The sequence below is a fragment of the Mastigoproctus giganteus genome, chromosome 4 (genome assembly GCF_048544385.1).
Source record: "Mastigoproctus giganteus isolate SK-2022 chromosome 4, ASM4854438v1, whole genome shotgun sequence".
NCBI lineage: Eukaryota > Metazoa > Arthropoda > Arachnida > Uropygi > Thelyphonidae > Mastigoproctus > Mastigoproctus giganteus.
The window spans coordinates 45,248,507-45,273,838 of NC_143578.1; the positions used below are offsets into that span (position 1 = coordinate 45,248,507).

A 25,332-nucleotide genomic window follows, 5' to 3' on the forward strand; every position below is an offset into this window, starting at 1 on the left:
TCACCCTGGAACATGGCTTAAGAACACTTTAAAAAATCAGTATGTATATTATAAAAGAATTGTTTTTTAAAGATTAAAAAAATTTGTATTACAGATTTTTTTGTAATCTATCATTTTTTTTTTTTTTTTTTTTTTTTGGCATTTCTGAATGTGATCTTTTGATCTTATATTCACTGAAATTTAAAACCATTAACTGTAAAGTTAGAAATTTTAATATCATTATATATATTTATTTATTAGGTATTTTATTTATTTTAGTGAAAGTCATCATGTTGCTGCTAAGGCATTTTGGTGGAACAACCACTTGAAAAAAAAGATCCTGGGCAATTATATAATAACTGAAGCTGAGCTGGAATGGTTTGTAATTTTTAGGGATATTTTATAAGGTGTTGATACTTCATAGTTATTTCAAATGTTCTCTTTAAATGTGCTTGAAGAAATTTTTTGTATTTGTAGAGAAATAAAAACAACATAAGTGTTAATATCTTTGAAAAAATGTAAAATTTTATTTGATATAGTTTTTGAAAGGCATTCTTATACAATATGTTAACAGTATTCTGTGAAAGAGCACTCAAAGGTTCTTTGTTGTAATTAGTTATCTGTATGACTATATCTGGCTCCTGGAGCTGCAGTTGTGGCTATGAAATAGAGAAATCTTTAGCTTAATAAAGACATTTTTGAAATGATGATTTTTGAGAATGGTGATATATTATTTCATCAGTATTAAGGGATTTCGATTGTTAATCATTAGATTAATTGAATACGTTCATAACATGTACCTTCAGCAAACAATAATAGGTCTTGGTTACCCTAAGGATAAATACCTGGGTCACTCATTATTTTAACAGTATACATCAGCCCAATGAATGACCGAATGATTTAAAAAAAATAAAATAGAACACAATAAATAAATGTTTACTTTAAGATAATATAAAATAAAATTACTATATTGATAAAACAGAATTAAAAGTTAAAATTGCAAAGTAAAACACTAAAATGCACTGGAGATTTTTCAAATGCAACTATTTACCTTGTTAGAAGTGAAATTCACTGCAACAACACATATTTAAATATCAAAGCAGGATCATGACTTAGTATCTGCAACTAAAGCATCATGGGAATTATTTTTCACACATGCGCAGAAACTAGAAATTATCTGTGGATCACTCCAGGTGAAGCATTCATCCCATCCAAGAACTACCTCAAAAATGAGATGAATACAGACTTCCCTATCTCTTTTAATGGTGTTATGTTCCAAAGAACAAATCTGCATGCTCTTCAGCTGTTTCCAATACCACTACCTATTGGCATGATCGATAATAGTGACATCTTCCAGAGAACTTTGATTTTCTTCCATAAGTGCTCTGCTGTATGTGAAGAAAATAGCCATATTTCTCCAGAATACACTATTGTTGTCAATCACATGCATAGCTATTGGTACCAGAAATGGCTCGAGAGCATGCAGATTTGTCCTTCAGAATGTGATGCTATTAATAGAGATAGGTGAGTTTGTATCCATTCCATGCTGAAGGCCTTAGTTCTTTGGTGGAATGAATAATGGTTTTGTGTAGTGTGCTTACAGGCCATTTCCGGTTTCTGCACATGTGGAGGATAACTTCCATGATCCTCCTATGTACTTTAAGGATGAGCTGCCTTAGTAAATTTCACCGTACATAAAGAAGGCAGTTGCTTTTGAAATTTTAATGCTTTTTAACAATGTTTTATTGTTTTATCAACGATTTTATTTTATATTATTTATATTAATTTATTTTTAATGAATCATGCTGTTATTAATTTATTTGGTTGGTGTATACTGTTGCAATTTTTAAATTGAGTTTTCTCAACCCCTGAGGCTTATTTCAAGTAACGCACATGCCCAACCATCAGCATCCTTGAAATCCACTGAGTAAATGGCAAGCAACATAGACTGAGATGAGCCTTGTGTGAATCTGGTTTAAGGGTTATGCTGGGAATTTTTGTCATTTTCTAAATTTAAGGCCATTTTGAGTATACAGTGTGAAAGGAAGGATTGTAGTTTGTTAATGCCCATTGGCTAACCTGCCAGAAAATCTGCAATTGGAGAACTGGGCACAATAGTGTGTTGTGGAGGAGGAGGATAATTGGTTTGTTTGTTAAGTAGTTGATCCAAGACTAATGTGGGTACACAATTATATAATTATGTTATTGAAATCAAGAATTTTATATAATTTGATAATTAATTGCATTAAAAAAAAACCAAATTATGCACTCCTCTACTGTGCTCCAGTTCGATTATAGATTTTCTAACAAGTTTAGACAACGAACAGTAAGGCGCTTCAAGCCTCCCCACACACACACATTTTCAAACTGGCCTTAGACATCAGTAACTGATGCAATTTCGAAACAAAAATCCTCAAAACAGATACCCATGAAACTCCACATGATCAATCCACAGTGTCTTCCATTTCTGCAGCTTGTTCTTTGCTCAGTGGATTTCAAAGAGACCAGTATACCTAGCTGTGTTTCTTAGTTATTAAGTACTATCATTGTTTATTGAAGGCATATGTAATTAATTCATTAATAATCAGTATCTCTTTTAATCAATTAGTACAATACTGGTGAAGTGATGGCATAGCTATCACATTTCAGAACTAGTTAAAATGAATTGTTACTACTATGCCAATGATTTATCGGCTCTACAAACTGCAGCACTAGGAGCAAAAAAAAAAAAAAAAAAAAAAAAATCAAAACCAATAATAAAGATAATTACTCATTGTAACATGCATTTGAATGTTTTTCCGTGGGATACTAAAATAAAATTTGATAATGAATTAGTAATATTATTGATTATTTTTTATTTATTTTTTTTGTTTTTAGGATATTAATATAAAAATTAAAATTTAGCTGTATATTTCAAATACAAAATATTCATCAGAGGTAAATAATATATTTGCTGTTTGTCTTGCTCAGTTTGCATTTGCTTGCTTTCAGACATTCTAATATGAAAGAAATGGTCACCAGATGAGTATCCATTTCTACTTTTAAAGGAAAAAAAATCTGAACTCATCCAAATGCAGTATTATTTCATACAATTTGATGCTCTTTACACAAGTGGTAGAATTTTTTAGCTTAATGGTGTGTTAGACATTGCATGAAATTTTATAGTATAATGTTAAAAATAATGCATGTTGTTTTTATTAAAATTTTATTAAATATATCTTATTTATTGTGCCTATTAGTTGTGTACAATTTGTATGTTGGCTGTAAGACTGTTTTCAAAATAACATTGGCTTAGTGTAAGGATTATGTTTTGTTGAGATTAATTATCCAAAATACATTAGCTCCCACTTAATTCACAAAATGAAAGAAAAATTCGTAAATGTGATAAAAACTTAAATGTCTTTTTTTTATGTATTGTATTTATATTTATAAAAGTATACCACAGTGGAGAAGATTTTATATAGAGTTTAATACAAGTGCATGTTTTCAGGCACAAACACACACATGCATATATATATATATATATATATATATATATATATACAGGGCTTTCCAATAGTAACGCTCGATTTTTGTAACGCAATAAAACAAATTGTGAGAGTGATAGTGATCTATTTTTATTTTTATTATGAAGTATATGTGTTAACATTATGTTTTAAAAATTATATCAGATAAATGTCCGCCGCGGCTTTGTCTGGTTTGGTTAATCCTGGATACCCAATTGGTGATGACGTTATCGCATAAAAGTGGCTCAATTTCAGCAATAACGCGCCTAATGTTGGCCTTTAAGGCGGCAACCGTCCGTGGTTTGTTAGCATAGACTTTGGATTAGTTGTTGGGTTAATTGCACTTTATAAGTGTGAAGCCCTAAGTCCTTATGCAGGATTCGCCAAGTTGTCGTCGAAGACAGGCCAAGTTATTGAGCCCGACGCGGAATGGACTGCAGCAATATTTTCAACGGATCTTGCGTTTCGCTGACGTACAGGCACTTTCAGATTTGCCACAGACCCAGTTGCTTCGAATTTGTTTATTAAACGGCGAATTGTGGATTCTGAAGGACGTTCGTCGACACCATAAACTGCACGGAGTGCACGAAACGTTTGACGAACAGAACATTGGTTTTGATTTTTTACAATTTCGACTCGTTGCTCAGTCGTGTAACGCTCCATAATAAAATGCAGAGACTAACTGAATACGCCTACCAAAGATACCACCTGTGTGACTGTCGACTTCGTCATGCGCTGTTGCCAAACATCGAGCGTTACTATTGGAAAACCCTTTATATACACCGATGAGCCAAAACATGACCACCTACCTAATATGATGTTGGTCCTCCACGTGCAGCCAAAACTTCTAAATGTGTCTTTTGGTATCTGGTACCAACATGTAACCAGCAGATCCTTTAACTCCTGTAAGGTCTGTGGTTGAGAAGCCATGGATCGGAGTTGCTGTTCCAACACAAACCACAGATGCTCAGTGGGATTGATGTCTGGGCAATTTGGAAGCCAGGGCAATACCTGGAAGTCTTCCTCATGTTCCATGAACCAGTCTCAAACAATCCGGGCAGTGTGGCATGACACATTATCCTGCTAAAAGATGGCACCACCAGAGGAGAAGACCATTGCTATGAAAGGGTGTACCTGGTCAGCAATGATGTTTAGGTAGGTGGTAGACGTCAGAGTGCCCAGGACATGGATGACTGGACCCAGCGGAACATCTCCCAAAGTATGACACCGCCACCCACCGGCTTGTTTTCGTCCATGGTGCATTCAGGTGTCATCACTTCCCCAGGTAAACGATGCACACATACCCGGCCGTCCACATGGTGCAACAGGAAATGTAATTCATCGGACCAAACAACCTTCTTCAAATCACTCAGCATCCAGTTTCGATGCTCGCATGCTCATTGTAGGTGCTGTCGTCGGTGAACCATGGTTAGCATGGGCACTCAGAGCGCCCTGTGACTATGCAGCCCCATTTTCAGTAGGGTTCGATGTACTGTGTGTTGTGGCACATTACTCCCGTCACCAGCATTCCAGTTACTAGCTAGTTGTGCCACAGTCACCCTTCTGTTGCTACGTACTATCTGGGAGAGCCTTCGCTCACCTCGAGCAATGAGGTGAGCACGGCTGGTGGGATGCTCACCCCGAGTCGTGAGCATCCCACCAGCTGTGCCATTTCAGATATGCTCTGACCCGGTCATCTGGCCATTACAATTTGGCCTTTGTCAAACTCACTTAAGTCCGCTGCCTTTCTCATCTGAAGAACAAGAGTAACACTGATTAACGGAGCTCAGTATTAGGTGTTTTTTATACCGTGTCCCGACCCACGCACATGCCATAGTTCACCTGCAGTTGCTTCGATTTGCATAACGACTCGCTGGTCATAATGTTTTGCTCATTGGTGTATATATGTATGTAGGAATTGATAAGTCTCATAAAGTTTAATAAAGGCGCACAGATGGAAGTGAAAAATACACAAAGTGCCAAGAACTAGAAGGGTGAGAATAGCAGAAATAAGAAGTATTGTAGGTTTGTAAAAAGAGAGAAAATGTGAATATCCTATATGTTATGATGAATTAAGAAAATTATAGGCTGAATTGTAAAGTCAATTAGAGGTGAGGGAACTGTAAAGTAAAATGATTAAACAAATAAAATAAAAGTTGAGATAGCTATCATCTGAAATAGATGGGAAAATTTAGTTAAGTCGAAAAAAGGGGATAGCAAAAATGCATAAATCTGATGTTAGCTAAAGTAAGTATTAATACATGGTCATTTATTTCATCGGGGGACTACACCTGATCGTGTATCAGGAACTGCATTTCTATACTTGTCCATAACAGTGGAAGAGAAGCGAAATAAAGCATAAAATTACAAGGGATAAAGCAGCTCCACTCTCACACAGTATGGACGAGGTAGTCCCAACACTGTCAGTGATATAAAAATAAGGATAAAGCTAAAATAAAATATAAGTGTTTTCAGAGTAGGAAAAAAAAAATTATGAATTTTATGTAGGTTTTATGCAATTTCGGAAAAAATATTAGTGTTGGAGTTTGGTGGAAAAAGTATATCAAGTTGATGAATTAAATTTAGAAAAAACAAATGGTATAGGGCAGAGTTTTAAATTGAGTATGGGGAAGGGATAAAGGAGTAATTAAATAAAGACAAAAATAGCAATTGAGTGAAGTCAGCTGGAACATTCCTATCACCCTCGAATTGCATTAATAGCTTTACGAACAGGAAAAAGGTAGAAGTAGAAAGTAAAAGATCAAAAGTATAGAAAAAGATATTAAACGTATCTGGCTTTGTAAGTTTTAGTATAAAAAGGAGACTAATACCAAGTGCTTTTAATGAAGGGAAAACGAAAGCAAAAAATCAAGAGCCGAAAAATGTAAGCCAAAACAGGCCTAAAAATGAGCCGAAACAGAAACCGAAAGTATAAAGAGAAAATAGAGAATAAAAACGATACGTGGAATTTTCAAGTAATACATAGTGGAAGGAAGAAGGTGGGAAAATATAGCAAACATATATTCGGTTGAGTTCATAAATATACATTTATATATTTATCAACTCAACCGAATATGTTTGCTATATTTTCCCACCTTCTTCCTTCCACTACGTATTACTTGAAAATTCCAGGTATCATTTTTATTCTCTATTTTCTCATTTTACTTTCGGTTTCTGTTAAATTCATTCCCTTTATGTATGTTTTTATCTGTTTTTTTTTTTTTTTTTTTTTCCCTAGCTTCAACAAAAATGTACAACTGGCCAAAGAAAACTATTTGAAAATGATGATTGCAGATATTTTTAAAAAACAAGTGAGTTTTCTCTTAGATATCATTTAAGACTGGTTTTGAACATTTTTTTAACAAATATTTCCCTTTGTTTCAATTTCAGCATAGGTATCTGTTTTGTTTTGTTTTTTATCTGTTTTTAATATTGCTAATAATGTATATTTCGATAAAGTTTAAATACAGTAAAGTCAATTGTGTAAGTTAAAATTGAACACCAAAATATGAACAGTTTTTGTAGTTAATTTTAAAGTGCTGATTTTTTAAATTTGTTCTGTATAGTTATAAAGGTTGCCCCCCACAACCTTTATTACTTAAATAATTTTGATAACTAATTAAAATCTTCTACATGTAGTTTTGATGATACAGTTTAACTTATGAAAAATAGTTGTAATAAATATAAACTTTTTTTTTAAGTTGTAGCGCTCAAAATATTTAACATTTTCAGTACTATTTGTGGGAAAGCGAAGAGTATGATAGGAAGGGCTATATGAGACAGGCTTTGGGAGAAAAATAAATGTTTACAGTTGAAAACATCTTACTTATTCCAGGAAAATATCTAATCCCAAAGCATAGAATAAAGAAAAGGGTTTCATTTCAAGCATGGGAGACCACAAACATTAGCCTTAGCTCCTGGAAAAGCTACTTAGAAGTAGCTAGATATTCTGAATGCCAAAAAAAAAAAAAAAAAAAAAGGAATTGGTAGTTGCATGTAATTTGGTGCAGAATCTGAAGATGAATACATTTCTTATGACCTCATTCCTAAATATTCAGTTAAAATAGCTTTATTTTAACTGAGGATTTAGGAGTTAGGTGCATTGCAGCCAAGTTTTTGACACAATTTCTGACAGAGGAACACAAACAAAACTATCTGTAAGTTCCAACTTGTTGATAATGTCTAAACCTATGAAAACTATTTATAATATATCATAATCACTGTTTATGGCTCCCATGATTATTGGGAAGTGCTTCTGACACTCAAGAACAGTGGAATTAGTATGTAAATAACACTGAAGGTGTCTGCTTTGAAGAGGAGTGAATCTTTATCAGATTCAGTTTTGATAATTTTTTGATCAGTTCTGATATAATTATAGTAATATCAGAATTATTATAATTATAGTTAATGATATAATTATAGTTTTGTGTATAGAAGATTTTACATTTAACAGTTGGGAAATTTATTTAATTATAATTATTTATTATTATTCAATTATAAATATTTGAAAATAGCAGTAGTATAAGGTAAGATTATATAGACTCTCTGAAACATCCATCTTGTTTTCATTATTTTAGGAAGTAGAGGTTTCACTACAAGAAAATAGCCAAAAAGGAGTTGCCGAAGTCATTGAGGTCTGTGGATGTGGAATACTAGCTGTTCTGCAGCTAGTTATGCTTTGTATCCATTTTATTATGAATCATTAATTATTACTAGTGAAACTTACTATTCGAATTCTAATTTTTTATTAGCTAAGCATAAAATTTTGTAATTTACTCTTTAAATTACCCTGCAGTACTTTGTTAATAACATTGTGTCTTTTGTGTTATTGCTATTTCATTATTGCTCTCACTGTTATTAATTAATAATGTATTATTATAACTCACTTACAGTTTAACATTGCATTTTTAATAAAATATTAGAATTTCCTGCCAAACATAGCTATCACTTGCTTGGGCTTTTGCAACAAAGGGACATTCTGAATAGGTGCAGACCTCTCCTAAATAGAGTGCCAAATTTCTGCATAAAAACAAGTTTTCTTCAAAAGAACACATGCTCAGGCAGGTCCATGCATACACCAACTGCTTCTCCATATCCTCAGCTTGCCATTTCATGTTCCCATATTCATTATCCCCTCAATTTATCTATCATAGTTTTCCTCACTTTGGGCTCCCTTAACTTTTCCCTTATTCACGCCCTTCATCAGTCCATCTTGTAGCACATGCCCAATCCAGTTTCTTCTCTGGCTTCTGATTATTTCAGTCAAACATCTCTTCTCACCCCATATCCTCAACTTGCCTTTTCATGTTCTCATATCCATTATGCTCTCAATTTATCTATCGTAGTTTTCCTCCATCTGAGCTCCCCCCAACTTTTCCCTTATTCACACCCTTTATCAGTCCTTCATCTTGTAGCACATGTCCAATCCAGTTTCTTCTCTGGCTTCTGATTATTTCAGGCAAACATCTCTTCTCACCCACCCTTCTCAAAACCTCATTTATCAATCCATCTTATCTTTTCTATTCTCCTCTATATATACATCCCAAAACTTACCCATCTTCTGATTGTTTCAATGTATGGGCCCAAAACTTATTTCAATTCTATATTAATAAATGAAAAATTTCTTCATTATTTTTATGTACTTACCATTATTAATATAACTGAATTTATTTATCTAGTGTTGAGTTACTTTTCCTATACCATCTGTGAAAGTAGTCTATGTATATTAATAATACTTAGGCTGCTGAATACTTTTTAATATTTAAATTAAAAAATAAATAATTACAATTGCTTGCCAGTCTTTGAACCTTTCCAAAGTGGTTGAATAGCTCTGGTCTAGAAGAAATACTTTGTATTATCATAGTAATCTGTATACCCACTGGTGTATAACACATTTGTCTGTTGTTTGTAAGTAAAATGGGAATGACTATGTTATGAGGGTTACCTTTGAATGATTTGTGACATGTTTTATTTCCAATGATAGATTGCTACTATGTTTCAGCAGTATTGAACTGAGAATGTTGTTGCTGTTAGTCAGTATCCCTAGGCCACCCTACAAACTTTCTGGCAGGCATGCTATTATTGGAATTGACCAGGTAAAAGTACCAGTGAGCAATATACCACTCACAATCAGCACAGCAGTCAATCATTGTCATCTCTGTGTGGCACAATTTGGCCTTAGTTGCCCTTATGCCAGAAAAACCAATTATAAAAAACCCATTAAAACCAATCATCTCTGTGCAGATCCTTCAAAAAACCTCCCTGTATAATAACAGTAATAATATAATAAAAAACTTAAATTAACAAACAAATATATCAGCAACAGGTTACGTGACTTTATGATCACCCTATAGTAGTACACCATTATTGGTGTTCTACAATAGAAATCGTCTGTTAAGGCAACTCTAACTTGTTATTACATATTCATATATGGTTTAACTAGAATTTTATCAGTGTTTGCTATTAAATGTGATCAAATTATTTCATATGATTAAATGGAGGGGGAATCACATTGATTCATGTGATTAAATGAACTGTTTTAACACTAATGTTGAATATTAGTAATATTGAATAATGTTGAATATAGAGTATTTCCTGAAAATTACAATCTACAGAGTTCAAGTCCAATGTCAACAAATATCTTCTTTCGTCTTCTCAACCTCCAACCCAAGCACGGTACTAAGTACTATAGGTTCTAATATCTCTCGTGTTTGAGGTTCACATAAAAAAAAAAAAAAAAAATGATATTCTCATTTTCGTGATCTTTGTTTTCATAATATATACACTGCATAACAGTGTTTCTTATACCTTCTACTTTTGGCTGCTCCTTTTTGAATAAACCAAAATATACATCTCTCTTCAGATAAAATTCATACACTTTACTGAATTTAATTTTCAATCACGGGATTCATTCTGCATCCACTGAAGACTGAGGATGTATAGAACAGCCAAACAGTATATGGAAGTTTTGCTTCCATGCACTGCTTGTTCTCATATAAGTACACTGCAGATCAGTGTTTGTTTAACTTTCTACTTTTGGTAGCTTCTTTTTTGAGTAAACCAAAATCTACAACCTCCTTCAAATAAAATTAATACACTTTTCTGCATTTGATTTTCAATCATGGGGATTATTCTGCTTCCACTGAAAACCAAGGCTAAATGCTCATTGTGAAGGATTGCTTATGTTTAACTTAGAACAGCTAAGTGGTGTACAGAAGTTTTACTTCTGTACAGAAGTTTTACTTCTGTACAGAAGTTTTACTTCTGTACACCACTTGGTTGTTCACTTAGACAAAATACAGTATTCATAGTCCAGTATATATTCACTAATGTAGACTGCCTGCCAGCTGATGAGAAGCCAATAAGTTTTGAAACAGCTGTCCTGGTGGAGTCTGAGATTTTTAAATGTGTAGTGGATTTTCCTTTTTAGGTGATGCTATTACAATTTGAAAAGATATTATCAACTTAGGAAGAACCATGGATAACAATATTTATCTCTAAGTTAAATGTATGCCCAAGTCTCATTGCTGAGTACTCGACCTTGGCCTTCAGTAGAAGCAGAATGATTTCAATGATGAAAAATTGGACAAAGGGAATGTGAATTTTATTTGATTTCAACTACTGTATTGAAACCCCTTCAAGCATGTAATATTGTACAACCTTCTTTCTTGCTATCATAATAAGCTTACTTCTGTATGCTTCTTGTTAATAATGGTATGCCACTACTCCCAGGTGATTGCGATACTGGTTGAGAACCACCTGTTATTTATAAATATGAAGCCTGCTAATTGAAAAAGTATCATAGTATCTTTGGAGTTTATTCAAAGATTATTTTTAGAAGAAAAAAAAAAAATTAGAGACACTTTTTTGTTTGTCCTGACTTTATTTCTGCTGTTTCTAATCTTAGCTAACTAGCTAAATTAGAGTTCAATTTCCATTCTTATCAAACAGGCACTTTGCTCATTGAACATTTTCCCCATTTTGTGATATGAATTTCCTTATTGTTGAAAGTTTATATATAGAAAAGTACCAATATGAAGTGTAATCAGAAAGTTCAGGGATGAACTAATATTTGGGAAATTATGAAGCTTACTAGCTTGGGTAGACAGATTGAAGGAAATTCAGATGTATCTCCTTCAAAATAGTCTCTTTAACACTGTACGCCAGTTCCAATGCTTCTTCAACTTCTAGGTGCATTCCTGATAGGCTTCTTTTAGAATTGCTAATGATTCCTGTGTCACATTCTGAATAATTTCCTGAGTCATTTAAACGGGGCTCTAAGTTTCAGAAACAAAACAAAATCACAGGAAGCTAAATTTAGTGAGTATGGCCGATATGGGCCAACAGTTATAGAGTGCTTTTCAAAAAATTATTGAATGGAAAGCTCTGAGTGTGCAGGAGCATTAGCATGATGCAAGCACTAATTCCCTCTTTTCTATTTTCTCCAAACAGCATCATACAATTGATGTAGAACTATTTTGTATTATTCCTAGTTCATTGCTTGACCATGCCAGATAAATTCCATGAAAACCAGAGAATTTACATAAACAGTGAAAAATCTTGATGGGGAAGTAGCTGACATTAAGATATCCAAGATCTGTGGAGAATTGGTGGAATATTAGATTACTTTGAATGGATTAGATATTTACAAAAAAATTTTAAACTAAGTAATAGAACCTTGTTGTGATATGGATATCAGATGCACTTACAATTTTTATCCCTTTTATAATTGCTATTAAAGCAATTCCTTTGAAATTAGCAAGGTTTAGTTATTCTGAACCAGATCCTTCTAGATCAATATTTCTACACATATATCATTCTATTTTTAATATCAGGACACTGTGTTATCATATCCATCAACATGTGATTTTAATAGAAATCACCAAGTGCAAATTATCTTGAATTTTGCTAGTGCATTAGCATTAGTAGAGGCATATGATGCAAGAAAGCAAGCTTATTCAGCATCAGCCAAAAAAAAAAAAAAAAACACACCACTCCCATTTCACCCCTCCGTTCGCTCGAAATACCTGTCCAGTTGAGCCTTAAATTTGTTTAGGCTATCAACTTCAACAAGTGATGGAAGTCGGTTCCACCAACCAACCACCCACTGGCCAAAGGCAAATTTCCGCACATCTATCCGACATCCATCCTTCTTCAATTTGAATTTATACCCTCTGAGCTGATTATTCTGAGCAAGATGAAGAATCCCATTGGCATTGAGCATGCTCAAACCATTCAAAGCCTTATACACCTCTATCAGATCACCTCGCCGGTGCCTAGTCTCCAGACTCTGTAATTTGCAAAACTTAAGCCTTTCTTCGTAAGAGCAACCCTTTGTTCCATTCACTAATCTTGTTGCCCTTCTCTGTACCCGTTCCAGCAGCTCTACATCCTTCTTGAAATGAGGCCTCCAGACCTGTATACAGTACTCAAGATGTGGCCTAACCATTGCCTTATACAAGGGAATAATCACCTCCTTATCCCTGCTAGAAGTGGTCTTGGCGCATTATAGCCTCCGCAGCTAATGCGCCAATAAAAACAAAACAAAAACAAACCTGCTAGAAAAATTCCTGTATATCATTGACAAGACACCATGAGCTACTCTTGCAGCTCGTCTGCCCTGTTCAGAGAACTTCATATCTGCCTGCACAATTACCCCCAGGTCCTTTTCATTTTCCACCACTGTCAGTGTAGTACCGCAGAGTTCATACGTTGCTCTGGGGTTACTATTTCCCATATGTAGTACTTTACATTTGTCAATGTTAAACTTCATTTGCCACCTCTCAGCCCATCTGTTCAACCTTTCCAGATCCTGTTGCAGCAGCATAGCGTCAGTGGTGTCCTTAACAACCCTGCCAACCTTTGTATCATCTGCAAACTTGGACATTAAACTTGATATCTCATCATCAATATCATTCATAAACACCGAAAACAACAGCGGACCCAACACTGATCCCTGAGGAACTCCACTAATAACATTAGTCCACGTTGAGCAGTGTCCATTGATTACCACTGTCTGTCTTCTGCCACTCAACCATCCCCTTATCCATAGCAGCAATTTGCCTCCAATGCCACACTGCTCCAATTTGTGCAGCAGTCTTCCATGTGCAACAGTATCAAAAGCCTTCTAAGATCCAAATATATAATATCAAAGTTATTCCCTGCATCCAGTTCTTTTGTGACCACATCATAGTATCCAATCGAATTGGTCAGGCAAGACCTGCCCTTAACGAAACCATGCTGCGTCTGAGCTATAACTGAATTCTTGTCTAGATGATCCTACAGTGCTTCTTTAACCAGTGCCTCCATTAATTTACCTGGAACAGAAGTTAAACTAACAGGTCTATAATTACTTGTGTCAGACTTTGATCCTCCTTTGTGAATTGGGGTTACATTTGCACATCTCCAGTCTATGGGTACCTCCCCTGAGTCCAAAGAAGCTCTCATAATTATGGCTAGGGGTTTGCTTACATCCTCTGCTGCCTCCTTTAATATAACTGGATAGATCCCATCCACCCCAGGTGCCTTTTTTATGTTTATCCTCAAAAATCTCTCCTCCACTTTCCTCTCAGTTATTACAAAATCATCCAGCTCACAGCCTGTTTACTTTACCTACATCATTCTCCTTCCTGAATAACTCCTCATGCATGAATGTAGATGCAAAATACTCGTTTAGATTGTTAGCCACCTGAGCAGGATCTTCAACTGTTGAACCATCAATATCCAGTGGACCAATCTGATTCATCCCTTTCCTTCTTGAGTTTAAATAGGTAAAGAACTCTTTTCTGTTTTCCTTCGCATCCTTTGCCAAGGATTTTTCCTAGTCTGCCTTTGCCTGCCTAATCTCCTTTGTGACTTGGTTACAGACCAACTTATATCTATCATAGGCTTCCATGTCACCCATCAATTTGTATGTATCCCATGCATTTTTCTTCTCTGCCACATGTCTCATTAGTTCATCTGACAACCATTTAGGCCTAAACCTTGAACAATATTTCTTAGTTGGTATGTAAAGCCTGGTAGCCTCCAAGATTAGTTCCTTGAATGCTTCCCATTTTGAGTTTGCTGTTGGTAACATCATCAGTTGGTCCCACTGTATAGAATTTAAATACTGTCTCAGACCATCATAGTCGCCTTTACGAAAACAAAAACCCTTCCCTTTACCTCTGATGGTAGTTACCTCCTTGAGTAAATCCCAGTTCAACACACTGTGATCACTGCCACCTAGTGGTTCATTTATCTGCAGATTCTTAATGCATGAAGAATCACTACTGATAATCAGATCAAGAGTATTGCTCCCTCTTGTTGCCTCACGAACATGCTGATGTAGAAAACAATCATCCAATAAATCCACAAAAGCCTTGCTAGTGTGCGAGTGACCAACCCACAAATTCCAGTCAATATCTGGGAAATTAAAATCCCCCATTATAAGACTCTCTGATTTACTGGCCCACTCTATTTCCCTGTACAATATCTTATTATACTCATCAGAGTCATTAGGTCTATAGCACACTCCTACTCTCAATTTTGATTTCCCTATGCTTATGTCACACCAAACTGACTCGCCACTGCCCTGTCCATCGATGTCGACTGGCTTCACTTCCTTGGACTTTATGTGTTTCTTAACTAATAGCATAACCCCTCCTCCCCTCCTGTCCTGTCTATCCTTTCTATACACATTGTATTCCCCAAATTCCAGTTCCGCATTCCTTATATCTGTGTGACACCACGTCTCTGATATCCCAACAATATCTGCCTTTGATGTTTTGAGCAATGCCTCAAATTCATCAAATTTATTTACCAAACTCCTAGCATTGGTGTACACGCAGATATACATGCACCTGTTTCTATTCTTGGCTACCCTAACACAACCCATGTGTTTACTTGTACCGCAATAACTCCCAGCAGTCTCTGAAATATCCTGCATCTTGTTTTTCACGCTTCTGCTCATTTCAATAGAAGCAGTGCAAGAATCACTTCCACCTCTGCCAGTGGCTACTGTTAATCTATTAGTCCTTGTATCCCCCCCCAACTAGCAGTTTTCTGACCCACCTAACTCTGCCTCGACAGCATCAGCAAAAATTCTTGCACCCTTTCTATTTAAGTGTATCCCATCCCTGTAGAAGCAATCTCTCCTGTTAACAAGTACAGTCCAGGCTGAAAAAAATTCTACCCCTTGAGCCTTGCACAATCCCTCCAGGGCCGAATTGATCGACAAGGCTCTCATCATATACTCCCTCCTATCGTGTCTGGGCAGAATTGCAGACACTTTCAAATTCAACCCTAATTCACGGCTTTTTTTCAACAGTGACCTGTACTTGCTAAGTAATTCCGCCAGTCTCCTACTCTTAATATCATTAGTGCCAAACTTAATATCATTAGTATCATTAATACAGCCAAATACATGCTGTCATTTCTTATCTGTTTCCAAGTTATAGACACAGTTTGAAATAAATGGCAGTGCCAAAATAGCTTTGAAATTCAGAGCAGAAGATCACATCTGTTGACTTCAATTGTATGATTTAGGCTTGCAAAACTTGACAAATTTCTGTGGAATTCAGATATAGAATTTGATAAAAACTGAATCAAGTACATAAATGGATGTAGAGAATATTGCTGCATCAAAAAAAAGTAATGATAAATTTTATTTATTATTTATTTTTTTAATTCTGTTTTATTTTTTGACAATTTTAATTATTATAGTGTTGGGCCAATAATGTCAAAATAAGAACATATTAATATTTTAAAGCAAAATTTTAAAAGTTATAAAATTTTTATTTTTTTAAAATAAAATCCATTAAAAATTTTTTTACCCACAGCCAACTACTATGAAAATTTTCAAGCCCATTTGCCCCCTCCATTCATAGATACACAAAATCCTTCTAAAATAAGAATTGATAATTCCTGGTTTTTAGCAAAAGAACAATTGGACATGCAATGGAATGCTTTTCTTTGCCAGTAAGCAAATGATAAAAGGTGTGGCTCAGTGGGGATTATTTGTATGTGGTCAGAGTAACAGACAAAATGATCTGGTCAGAATAGGTTTAAAATTATAAGATTACCATGAAAAGGTTATTTATGTATTTTTTGTTTTTTAAATTGTTTTTAAGTTTTGTTGCAAGGATATTTAGATGGTTTTAAACAAAAACGTGTTATCCAAGAAATGTATATCTGTAATAATTAAAGTTTGAGAATTGCATTGCAAAAATAAGGTGAGTTGTGGTGAAGTGTGTAATGTCATTACTAGTTAGTGGGTTAACACATTTTTACTTAATACCATCCATTTTTTTGTTTTATTTGATAAATGAAAAAAAAAGTTTGAAATGCAAAAAAGTTACCATTTTCCTGAATGTTATTTTAGTCAGCAGTAAACAAGTGTACAGAAACTTTTAATGGAAATTATAATCCAGAGAGCAATCAAGCAAATCCACAGGCATGGAACAATACTAAGCAGGTGTGTAATAATTGATATATAATATAGGTGGATATAAATGGATTGTGATACCAACTGTCTAAATTGTTTCAATTATTAAAAATATTCAACATTTTTGATAATTGTTTTATATATGTATAAAATAATGTATGAAACAAAAAAAAAATGAAAGCAAAGTTTAAGTTTACAAAAAATCAGTTTGGCAAGTAAAGTTTTTTTTTTCAAGATGTTATAAAAATCACAGTTTATTAAAAAGAAGAACAAGTTTTAAATTTGTATCTTTTCCATTTTATTCAGTAAAATCTATAATATGCTGTTCATAGAACTGAAATGAGAAAAATGTATAAAATGGGAATGGCTATTTAAATACTAGCCAATTTCTGGTGGATATACAGGAAACTCCTGTTATAACTTCTTCCATTTAATGTTATAATGGGACTGTTATAACACTTCCACTTACAGTACTATCTTATTTTTAGTGATCTTTTCTTCTGATCCCTTGATCAGTCCTGTGTAGTTGGGGGAAGGGGGATTTCACTTATAATATCCTTTTGTGCTTTTTTGGAGTTGGTCCCTTCAAAAGAGCTTTAACGGGAGTTTATTTGGTATGGTTTTCCATCCTGTGTACATCCAAAGCAATCTAGAATATCAGCAGTTTGTAGAGACATAATACATATTGACCTCATTGGCCTTGACATTTACCTTAAGTAATGCTGTAGTTGTAAAATTAGCAGAAGGTATACTCTAAGAATGTTACGAAAAGCAGAGTATACCGTGCAGGCTTATTAATCAAGTTTGCTATGGTCGCATATGAAAAACTTCTTGATAATGTAATTAAATTTTTAGTGCTGGCAATCAACATCAAACCATACAACATTCTAGGCATGTCCAGTAAAATTTATTATACTTGCTGTTGAACGACAGAGAAATGGAAAAAGTTTCCACTTTCCTAGTGGAAAATGAATATTAAAAAATCTAATAATAAATCTTGAAATAAATATAAAATATTATAAATTTTATGTACAAATAAAAATTGTAAAGAAAGAATTGAAATTAGTGAATAATTCCATAAAAGTATTCAAAAGAACATCAAAGTGTTCATGCCGTAGCTTATTAACAACAATTAAAAAATATTTGTAACAAAACAATTGTTTCGTTTCTGGTGCACCGCCACCGTTTCGTTTATTGCGAAGTTTATTGTCAACTTGTTACTTTATAAACATCGTTTATTGGTGCATATACTCAAGTCCAGTGTAATAACAGAATCTTTTAATACGTTGATAATGTGCAATAATATTACGCAAATACATAGAATAAATATTAAAACAAAAAATATTTAAATGAACTTTAGTAAGAGTGATGTACTCGAGTACTTTAAAAATTTTTAAATATATAAGAGTAGCAAAATTAATTACAAAAAAATAATACGGGGTTTTAGTACTTACTCAAGTAAATATTAAAAGATTGCCCTTGCAACCACAAAATTTTACTCTTTTCATCTTATGAAACATGAGTTCAGGGAATCCCGTCAACTTACATTTTGAAAGGTGGCAGTACTAATTGTCTACAAAACTAAAACAAATCTCCTGGCACAAAATTAAAGAATATTACTAGTTCGTGTACACATGTTAATAAAAGTGTTTAAAAATAATAAAACTATTAAGTATTGCTTAAGAATCAAATTCTAATGATTTTTTTTAATTTTCAGTAAATAGTTTAATAATACAATAGATTTTCGATTTCCCGGTTAATCAAAAAATACAGTAACTCCCCGACATACGTAATATACGACATACGTTCCAGGACTTCTTATGTAAGTCGGGTTTTATGTAACTCAGGAATGACTAATAAAATATTGCTACTATATCCCTGATATGCCAAAATTACAAAAACCACATAATATCCTCAGAAGAATCAAGAAAAATAGTTATATAGTTTTAATTAGTTAATTAAAAACTTTATCTGGGGATGGTGGTGAAGTAACCACAGTGGCGCATAAGTAAAAACATAAAAGGGAAAAAAAAATGCATGTTATTGTACTGTAAAAACTGATTTGTATTTTACAGCCTTGATTATTATAGTTGACTTTATTGGTGCCGATTGCTTCACCGCTTCTCGTATTCTGTCTTTCTCCTTTATTGTGTTCACCGTTGCCACTGACAAATCTGAATTCTGCACGATACTTGTTGATGTTTGGCCATTTTCATAAAAAAAAGGTAAACCGGAGCCATTACAACCCACTTCAGGATGGAAGCCTCCTCAACAATTCATGCTGAGGGAAATGGACTGTAATCTGCCACGCTGGTCCAGTGTGGGTTGGCAGATCGACTGTATTTAGCAGTCAGGGGCTTGAACTCTATTCTACTCAAAGAGCATGTGCTACTGCACTCCTGCTCTTGACCACTTGGCTATGGAGGCCATTTTCATACATCCTTATTATTTTAATTTTTTGATCCAGCTCGATCGCTTTCCTTTTCTTGATAGATTTACTAGTACCGCTGTCACTTATTCTCTTATTCACCATGATAACGATCAAAATTAAATTTTCTGAAAAGAACTTCACAGAGTTAAGGAGAAAACTCACTATTATCGCAAGCTTGCATTTTACTAAAGCACATTTCTGGAGGTCACAGCCATAAAACAATAAAAACAATTTGCACTTTTTTTGTTTATTGGGCTTTTCTGTTAGTGCATCTAATTATAAACTGGTAGTAAGCTCGATCTTATTGCATTTGCGATAATACCAATAGCTGGAATTCTGTGGGTTTTTACGTTATTATGATGAAATGTGTTTCTCCCTTCACCGCAATCTTCAGCCATATAAAAAAAAATATAAATAATGTGTAACGCGAGTCCGAAGCTACATAAGTCAAGGACTTATTGTATCAAAAAATGTTCAGCAACCTACGTAAAAAGTATGGTGATAGATAAAAAACAAAAAAAAACTTACCATGCACTACTCACGTGTCCAATACACGAATAGTGCATATTGGACACACATTTATTTTTTACGATGTCGATTTTAAATCTGATAGCTTCCCTTTATTTTTTGCAATGTCACATATGGTTCTTTAGATATTTAATTAACGGATGCACCATTTTCAAACTTTTGAATAATTTGAAGTTTTTGTTTAATTGAAAGCACAACTCTTGAGTTTGCCCACCATTTTTGCAATTTCTAAACCAAAAAAAATAGTTACTATAAAAAAAATTCTGACATTCCTGACATAAATAACAAAACAAAATTTGTCCTTTTGCAGTGCAACGGAACACAGCAATCGACACAACACACTAAAACAAACTAAACATTTGGTCTTTTTTTTTCTTTTCTCTCTTTTTTTTTTTTTTTATTGGGGGGTTGCAAGATAATAGGTGCATTAATCTCCCAATGACGACTTATAACACTGCTTCTTTTTTTTGCTTATTTATGACTTGCAAAACATCTGTTTATACCTATTCTAGTTATTTAATTTTATGATTTCTGGTTGTTGTTTTTTAATTTGGAGTCTTAAAATGACCTGGTAAATTGAGAGTGCTGTATTTGTTTTTTCAAGTCTTTCAAAAACCAGAAAGTATACCCTATTCACTTAAAACAAATCCAGGGTGTATATGGCATATACCCTCCACTACAGCCCTGAACTTAAGTAACCCATTCTTTCTTGAAAACAATGGTATTATCTGTGTGTTTCTTTATCTCTCAAAAGAGAAATACTACACTGGTTTGTTATTTTCATTGTAACAATTTCTTAGATTCACACAAATGGTTCATGTTAATTGTTGGTTGAGTAAAAGCACATAAAAAACTATTTGTCAAGTGTTTAATGGAGTGGGGAGTCTTAGAAATCAAGCATAATTTCAAACATAAACCTGATATACCTCAAGCTTCACAATGGCTGGAGCCACCATCCAACAGTTAGGGAATTATCTCTATCTTCACCCAAGTACAAATTAAAATTCATTTTAAATGATTATATTAAGAGCACTAGAGCTTGTCACTCATATTCATAAATATTTGTCTGTAGTAGTATGTATTTGAAATAAATTACATATTGTGTAAGCTGAAAAATATGGAATAATTAACTTGGTGGAAGGGACCTTATTCTCTTTGCCTCAGATTTGCTAACTGCAGCCTCGATTGAAGAGAACTTTAGAAATTCCTCCGCTCTGATGGGAATCAAACCAGACCTCTCTAAACGAATGGCAGACAACAGTGTTTCATGCCATCTAAGTTGCCATGTAGAACATCCACTGCAGGTACTGAACAATATGGCCTTAGATGATAATGTATTATACTAAGTAATAATGACAACGACCACCCAGAGCAGCATTCCCTAATGATTAGAGGCAGACTGGAGCAGAAATTCTTACCAGGGAACACAAAAGAATGTATCAGAGCTCAGATTGTAATACAGTAGAGTGTCAGTTATCCAGAATAACTAATGTCAGACCTCTTCCGGATAGCCAAATTTTCCAGATAATTGAGCTGGAAAATTTTATGGTAAGATTAAATAAATTTAATCCAATCTCAGAAAACATAAACATCCATCCAGGCATTTTTATACAAAACAGGAAAATTAGAAAGATTTTTAAATGCTCTCAGTTTTTCCAACTTACAGATAACAAGCGTGGACAAATCAGTGCATCTCAGTGGCATTTGCACACATAAACAATTGTAACTCACTCTTTTCTCATCTTAAAACCTTGTGTAGGCATTTCTCTTTTAGTATCTAAGGTTTTCTCGGTAATGCTTTCCATAATAAGCCCACCTCATCAACATTATAAACGTTTCTTTCTCTTAATTTGCTATAACTGAAGCAAACTTACTTTTGAAGGACACAGCTGCCAATTCGTTTGCAGAAAGTTTCTCGCATCGAATATCTAGTTCATGTATACTGTGTTGTCTCAGTTTAAAGTTTTTCAGCCGACCTGTGCTTGCCTTAAAATCTTCATTACCTTTTAATTTTCGATTAAAATCCAATGCTTTTTCACACAACACTGAGTCAGACACTGGTTCACCTAAACTTTGCTTCTGAAGAAACCACAAATAAAGTGCTGACCGGGCTATCTGGGTGGGTAAAGTGCCTGCCTGGAAACCCAAAGGTCGCAGGTTCGAATCCCGCCTCAGGCTTGGATCAGAGTACTGCAAAAATCTTGGGAGGTGCATTATGGCCATAGAAGCCAATGCACCAACAACTAACAAATAAAAAAAATAAATAAAAAATAAAGTGCACTCTCTAAAGCAGCATTTTCAGGTTTCGACATTGTCTTTTTCCTGCTAGATCCTTCTTCGCTGTCCATAATCAACACAAATTCTGTTATAGCATTGGAATTTTTCTTGATGTCATAAATTGTTGAAGTCCCCACATTAAATTCTTTGCAGAGATTTCCTAAATTTTCACCTTTTCTAATTCTATTAATAATTTTAGTTTTTTGTTGCAATGTTAAAACTACACATTTTCTTTTCATTCACATTTTACCATAAAAAACTGAGAAAAATAATAAATTGCACAGTTTCAGGCCAATATTATTCTTACCGAATCTGGAGCTAAATTAATCTGAAATTCACTCATGCTTTCCGAGAAAACCCAGTTGTGTCTGTGATATTTTTCTACCTCACATTTCTAGAGGTCACAACCATAAAACAATAAAAACAATTTGCAGTTTTCAGTTTATTGGGCTTTTTGTTTGTACAAAAAGATGAAGGGCCAACAAGCCTTGATGGTAACAATAGTCTTCTCTTATGGTGAAGCGTTACTTATTCGAGGTAGTGCAGTACATGGCAACTCGTTGTGAAGGATGAGTACAATATGAGATACAGATAAAATGATGCCCTTTCACACTACAAATGTAGTTTTTTCATTTAAGAGTTTTCTATGGTGTATGTACACCATGTACACCAATATTATATAGATTATTTATACTTTTAAACATATGATGCCTTGCTGCATTGACTTTGACTTAAACAAAGTACAATATGTTATAAAGGGTAGTAAACTTGATCTTTTGCTTATTATAATCAAAATTCATTTTGCAAACGTGATCACTATAACCTGAGCTTACTGTACTACTGTTAATATAAAAAAAAAAAAAATCAGCCTTTCAAATTATTCAGATAACTGACAGTTCTACTGTATTGAAAATCACACTAGTGTTCAGCCCACTGGGGTTTTCCCAGTAAGTCTTATGGCCAGTCCACTTCTGCTAGTGAGCAGCCAGAGTATGACAAACTCTGCATCATCACCATGCTCATTCAGTGGTACATGTCAACTGTGTTTCCAGTTCCAGCACTCGTGGATGACATTGGTGTTATCCACACACTACATCCAGATATTACCATTGCCAACAAATCAAAATGGTTCACTGCAGCCAACAAGCCGCAATTCTCTGCCTGCTTCATTCACTGACATTTTTATAGGAGCTATCCTAGTGATTTGCTGTAGCATATATTCTTATGAATTTCATTCTTTGTGTTTACCGCATCATTGTTAGTTGTCAGCAATATTCACCATGAGAGTTTAGTTCCTCTTCTTCCATTTTTCTGCCTCTTTCACTCTGTTCATTATGTTCAACTTTTCTTTAACCAATATTAGCTTTCCTGTTTGCAGGCATTGCACTAATGGAAATAAATTTTTCTTCCTTGTATAATCTATATACAGGCAACCCCCATATAACACGGTACTGCAGGGGACAACCCTGCTATTATGTTGGATGTAATTTTGCAACATTTCCACTCTTTTTTGAATCCCCGCTATTGACTCGCTAGTCAAAAAGAAAAAAAAATTATTGAGAAATCCCTGTATTTTATTTTGTTGGGAAATCTCCGTGTTGTGTTCTGTGCTATTGAACTTGTGAAAAAATCTAGATTTAAAAGTTTTATGACTATTGGATAGCACGCCAGGCCATCCAAAAGATTTAAGTCATCCAAACGTTGAATTTATGTTTCTACCACCACAGTTGTACTAAGTTAATACTACTTTCATTCAGCCATTACATCAGAAAATAATTACGATGGATTTTGGAAAAAGTTGATTCCAAATCTATTGAAGTAATGGGAGCATGGAAACATTTCTCAATTGTGGACTGTATCAGAATCATAGCTTTATTGCTCAAAGTAGTAAAACTATCGACGTTAAATGCATGTGGAAAAATGCATGGCCTGAGTCAGTTCATTCAGGAAATATGGTCGAGCCGGCAGAAAACGAAATCGGTGCGATAGTAGAACTTGCTATGTCGGTAGGAGTGGAAGGTTTGATGATATGACTACTGAATCCCTCGTGGGTAGCACAGTTGATAGAATCGTCCTCCTTCCCACGCCAGGTGGTAAAGGCCCTGAGTTTGAATTCCGTTAATGACGGGAGGAATATTTATGGGTTTTTTTCACAATGTGGCTGAGTTAGTCGGGCTCAGGCAAGAGTAGCATGGTTTTTTTTTTTTCCCCTCTCCTGGAAACTCAGGTTTTTCATCCATCAAAACAGAAAATCGATCTCAGGACACATGCAATTTATAGACAATATACACAGAGCAACATGGCCTTGGTCGCCAGTGCTCCTAAAAAATAAAAAATATATGATTATTGAAGACGTTCAAGAATTACTGGTTGAAAAAGTGGCTGGCGAAGCAGATTTGGTGGAAATGGCATTGGAGATAAAACCAAATAAATTCAGAGGATGATATTGCAGATGAAATTTCTGAAGTTCCAAATTTTACGCTAAAAAGCATACGGGAAAGTTAGCCAAACAATTAGAATTTTATTTTTTGAATGCAGATTCTTGAATGAAAGGAGCCCAAAGTTCAAAAGGAAGCTTAAAAAATGCTTAGTTCCATACGACGAAATTCTTAAATATTTATCAAGCAAAAGCAAACAAAACCAGATTACTGATTTTTTTTAGAGCAGAAGATACACAAAATCTAGAATGGTGTATTTTTTGTTAGTTTTGTTAACAAAATAGTGTATTTTTGTTATCAAAATAGTATATTTTTGTTAGCTTTTGGAACGTAACCCCACTTTTTGTATTTCATGCAACACGACATTTTATAGGAACATAACTACCATGTTATACAAGGGTTACCTGTATATCACTTCTTTCTTTAATAATGTAAATAAAGAGAAATCCCTTGTGAAATAGGAATGATGTGTGTTAAGGACATTTTGCGATCAGATGAATCAAAAAGCTAAAAAAATTTTTCCAGTAATTTTTTTGGTGTGTTTTTTATACTTGTAGTTTTATCATCTTATTCCCGTATAGTTGAAGTCTTGAATAAATATATATCATGAAATGCGAAATTTTTTTTTTTTTTTCCCAACAAAAACACCTATCACCACCCTTCTACAGAGCGGTTTGGTCTATCGCATCTCTTGCCGTGACTGCACGAGCTACTACTTTGGAGAGACTGGATGTCGACTCGAGAAACGTC

At 34.3% G+C, this 25,332-nt stretch overlaps 1 protein-coding gene across 1 annotated transcript in view; it reads left to right on the top strand.

Moving 5' to 3' along the window:
• Nucleotides 1-25,332, top strand: part of LOC150086687 (centrosomal AT-AC splicing factor-like) — a 54,660-nt gene that overhangs the window by 12,081 nt on the left and 17,247 nt on the right. The window contains exons 3-6 of the mRNA XM_090372227.1: nt 259-357; nt 6,724-6,796; nt 8,063-8,119; nt 16,846-16,938. Coding sequence (XP_090228353.1) covers nt 259-357; nt 6,724-6,796; nt 8,063-8,119; nt 16,846-16,938 — 322 coding nt within the window. The remainder of the gene's footprint in view (nt 1-258; nt 358-6,723; nt 6,797-8,062; nt 8,120-16,845; nt 16,939-25,332) is intronic.